At 50.1% G+C, this 3,839-nt stretch overlaps 1 protein-coding gene across 1 annotated transcript in view; it reads right to left on the reverse strand.

The window, feature by feature from the left end:
- LOC113204179 (uncharacterized) overlaps window positions 1–3,839 on the reverse strand; it is a 194,435-nt gene that overhangs the window by 152,963 nt on the left and 37,633 nt on the right. Inside the window, 1 exon segment of the mRNA XM_052268795.1 lies at window positions 1,354–1,546. Coding sequence (XP_052124755.1) covers window positions 1,354–1,546 — 193 coding nt within the window.

The raw sequence follows: 3,839 nt of genomic DNA on the forward strand, positions 1-3,839 counted from the left end.
CTCCCACGGGCACCCACTGGTAGTTTTAAACCAGACACCGAGCAAAAAGTGATAAAAAACATGATTTTGCAAAATAATTGTAAAAGGCACACTACTCAATATCTGCAAAATACTTTGTGTTAAGTTATGCAACGTCGTGGCGAAATACATTTCTTTAAGACTGTAAGTAGGCGGTGCCGGACAGGTGGTCTCGCAGATGGACAAACACTGCTGCAGACCCATCTGATGCGCTGAAGGAGCACCAGTTGGTGATGGCCTCACATCACACGGGGCCCATTGGCGCTTCAGGGAAACGTGAATCTTCGGGGAACGAAAGTGCGATGCCATCACACGGCGGAGCGACGCTGCCGCTCTTTTTTTTTTCTTATTCCACTCCAGGAGAGTGACTCCAGCCGCGGAGCTCGCTCCAGCGCCCTCAGCCATTAACTCTGTACGCACCGCGAAAAACGGCAAGTGCACGAGCCCATTTCAGGAAAGAAGAAAAAAAGAGGATCACTTTTAATTTTTACAACTGAAAAAATTTACGGAGTTAGAAGCTGCCGCACCGCACTCGTGAGGTGTGAAAACGCGGCCACAAAACCAAATAAGCTACCTTTTTTTTCTTCCTCCCCCCTTTTCATGTATTCAATTCTCTCTACCTTCCAGCACTCCTCCAGGGGCCGTCTCATTATCCACACCTCTGGACGTCGGTCATGAATTAATTTGTGGGCTCGCACTCTGGACCGCGCCGCCCAGCGCCGCGCCGCGGCGCCGCGGGCCGGCCCGGGCCGGCAGTGAAAGGAGAGAAAGAAAGTCTCCATTGACGGATGGGGGCCCCCCAATGTCGATCGGCCGATATACACTTCTGTACCGCGAGCAGCGCGAGGAGGGCAGCAGCGCCGGGGTACAGGGTACAGGCGGCGGAGGGGGGGCTCGGACGAGGAATTCGACGAGCGGGATAAATAAGCGATAGAGTCAAAAAGTACTCGGGAATATTTCGAACAGATGGCCTCCGGGACGGCCGGTGCTGGAGGGGCGGATCGACGCGTTATGTCAGCAGTCATCGCAGCAACGTGTGCGATAGACAGGGGGAGGGGAGAGGATAGTAGAGAGGTTCCGTCACGTCCCACGTCCGCTAAGTGCGGTGGGGCCCTCTACATAGAGTTGGGCCGCGGCCAAAAATTAAAATGGAAGCCACTTGGGTCGTAAAAATGCCTCTTTTGGAGACGTCGTTGACGACGACGACGTCGCAGCAGTATCTGATCGAGCGGACAGCCCAATCCGGAGGGCACACAACGCCCCAACATCGCCGAATAATCGCCCTTTGACAGGATCGAGTCGAAAAAGAGAATGGACATAGGGAGTGTCACTTACTTGAGCATTTCAGTTCCGATCGCAGTTCGTCTGAGCCACGAAAACAATCTCGTCGTCCATCACATAATTTGGATACTTCATATAATTGTAAGACATCTGTAGATTCATTAACCTGACACCCGAAGTACCCGTCCTCCAGGTTCAGGAAAAATATTTCTCTTTTGATGCCGAATCCAATTCCTTGTGATAAAACCTGGAACACAAAGAGAGAGGACATATATCAGTACAAACTTTAGATGAAATGAAGAAGATGTTCAGTGAAGGTGAGGTGCCTATAAACACGATTCAATCGCCACTCAACTTCCCAACCAAATGGAGGGCCATCCAATTTTTTTACCCAAGAATATGTAAGTGTTCTGATCCAAGTACCATTCACAGAGCATATAATTATCGTGACGAAAAAAACCAACCCAACTAACATCTGGGGACTGTACGAGGCTAACACACTACTACTGTCCAGTGTCGTATTCAACAAAATATCAAGAGAGAGAGAGAGAGAGAGAGAGAGAGAGAGAGAGAGAGAGAGAGAGAGAGAGAGATGATACTGAGAGTGCGTGCGAGACAGACAACGACTGCCCCGCGGGAGTGTGCCCGAGTGACAGGGAGGATCACAGCCACGCGGACCAATTAGGAGGGCAAAACGGAACAAGTAGACAAGGCGGCGCGGGTAATTACAGATCCAAAACGCCGAAAAAAAGAAAGAAATGCGAGATGCGGCGGCGCGGCGGCATAACTCAAGAAGAAGCACCGGCAGCGGCCACGAAAATAGGCGCGTTTCATGGCAATAAGACGCATCGTGGCAGGAGGAAGGAGGCTGCTGCTGCGGGGTTGGGTTGGTTGGTTAGGAAGAGATTGGTCCAGCTGCAGCAGCGGAGCAGGCCCGGAGCGGCGCAGCATCCGTCGGAAAAGATGGTAATTCCCGCGAGGCCCGCTCGGGCCCGCTCTCAGGAGGAGTGATGTGTGATTGCCACCGCAGAGCGCCGCCGCGGCAGAGAGGAGTAAGGAGTAGGACCCGCGAACCAGTCCGGAAGAAGAAGAAGAAGAAGAAGAAGAAGAAGAAGAAGAAGAAGAAGAAGAGAAGAAGAAGAGGAAGAGACAAATCGCGCCCGGCCCGACGGTCGCACAGCGTGCGGCTATTACGCGACGCGTTAACGGGACGCGACAAACGGGAGAGGCGAGCGGCGCCCTTCCCGATGGGCGATAAGAACTTGCGCCTCGGAGCAGATAACGTCCGAGCGCCACCCCAGGGAGACGTCAAACTAGACCGCGCTAGCGTCTGTTTAGTAACTCTGAAAAATGCATGTCTGGCAGAGATCACAGTCCTAGGACTCTAATTAGACACACTGTTAAAAAAAAATTAAGAAAATCCCAGTTTTGGGCTGTGAAACGCTCGATTCTCAGTCGTTGAGTCGGGAAATTGCTTAGCCATGGAGGGTTAAATTTCCGTAACCAATTTAATCGGGTTTTCCTGAACCCAGTGGGCTGGTAATCGGAAATATAGCACCCAACTAGTAAAATTCAAGTTGTGGCATCGGGATTTCTGTTTCGAAACCCACAACTTGAAAATTCAAGTTGTTGCATCGGGATTGCACCAAGTCTCATGTCGGCCACTTTAAACCGATAAAAAAAATTGCCCCGAGGTGGAGTTGAACATAGGCCGATTAGTTCCCAGTCCTGCTCTGTACCCCTAAGCTACACAGCGCTCCTTGACGAGCGAGTGGCTGATGACCCACTTAATGTAAGCGTTGCCCCAGTAGAACGTCTGAAATTCAAGTTTTGGCACTAGGAATTACATTTACAGTTTATGGGTCCGGATATTCCGCCCTGTGGGTGTGTGATACCGAATCAGAGGCTCAAACTGGAAAATCCCAGTTCCATGTACCATAGGAATTCAAGTTGTGGCTTAGTAAATTATAAAACTGAAGCCAACTTCTAATTTTCTGTAGGTAGAATGGAATTTTCAACATCACAATTCCAATTCTACAATTCCAAATGGACTTGAAAACCTCGAATTCGATCGAGGATTAGCATTGCCTAGTCTAGTGGGTTGGGAATTAAAATACCCTGCTGGTGACTGGAAAGTTCAAGAACCAATGGGTTCAGAATTTTCTTCATATTTTTAACAGTGCATACACAGCGCCCACAGGCAAAACGTGTACATTCTAAGCAGATCATTATTTTATACAAGAAAAAAAGCATATTCTGTTCCTCCAAGAATCGTGTTAAAAGAGACAGCATTTGATTAAAATGTACTGCAAGCGTATTGAAGTTCGTTTGCATTGTAACGCGCTGGGTTTGACTGTCGTCGTATCTGACCATGGCGCCATGGCGCCTTACGGGCCGCCTGACCCGCTCAGCACGCGTGTGGTTGGGTTGCCTACTCGAGGCTGCAAGGCGCCATGGTCACAGACGGAGGAAAGCGCGTTCCCACGCCGGCGAACGGTACGGTACTGCTACACAAAAAGACATTCCGTTTTGTTTTTGTT

The sequence above is a fragment of the Frankliniella occidentalis genome, unplaced genomic scaffold, assembly GCF_000697945.3.
Source record: "Frankliniella occidentalis isolate FOCC.00 unplaced genomic scaffold, Focc_3.1 Scaffold76, whole genome shotgun sequence".
In the NCBI taxonomy this organism is placed as follows: domain Eukaryota; kingdom Metazoa; phylum Arthropoda; class Insecta; order Thysanoptera; family Thripidae; genus Frankliniella; species Frankliniella occidentalis.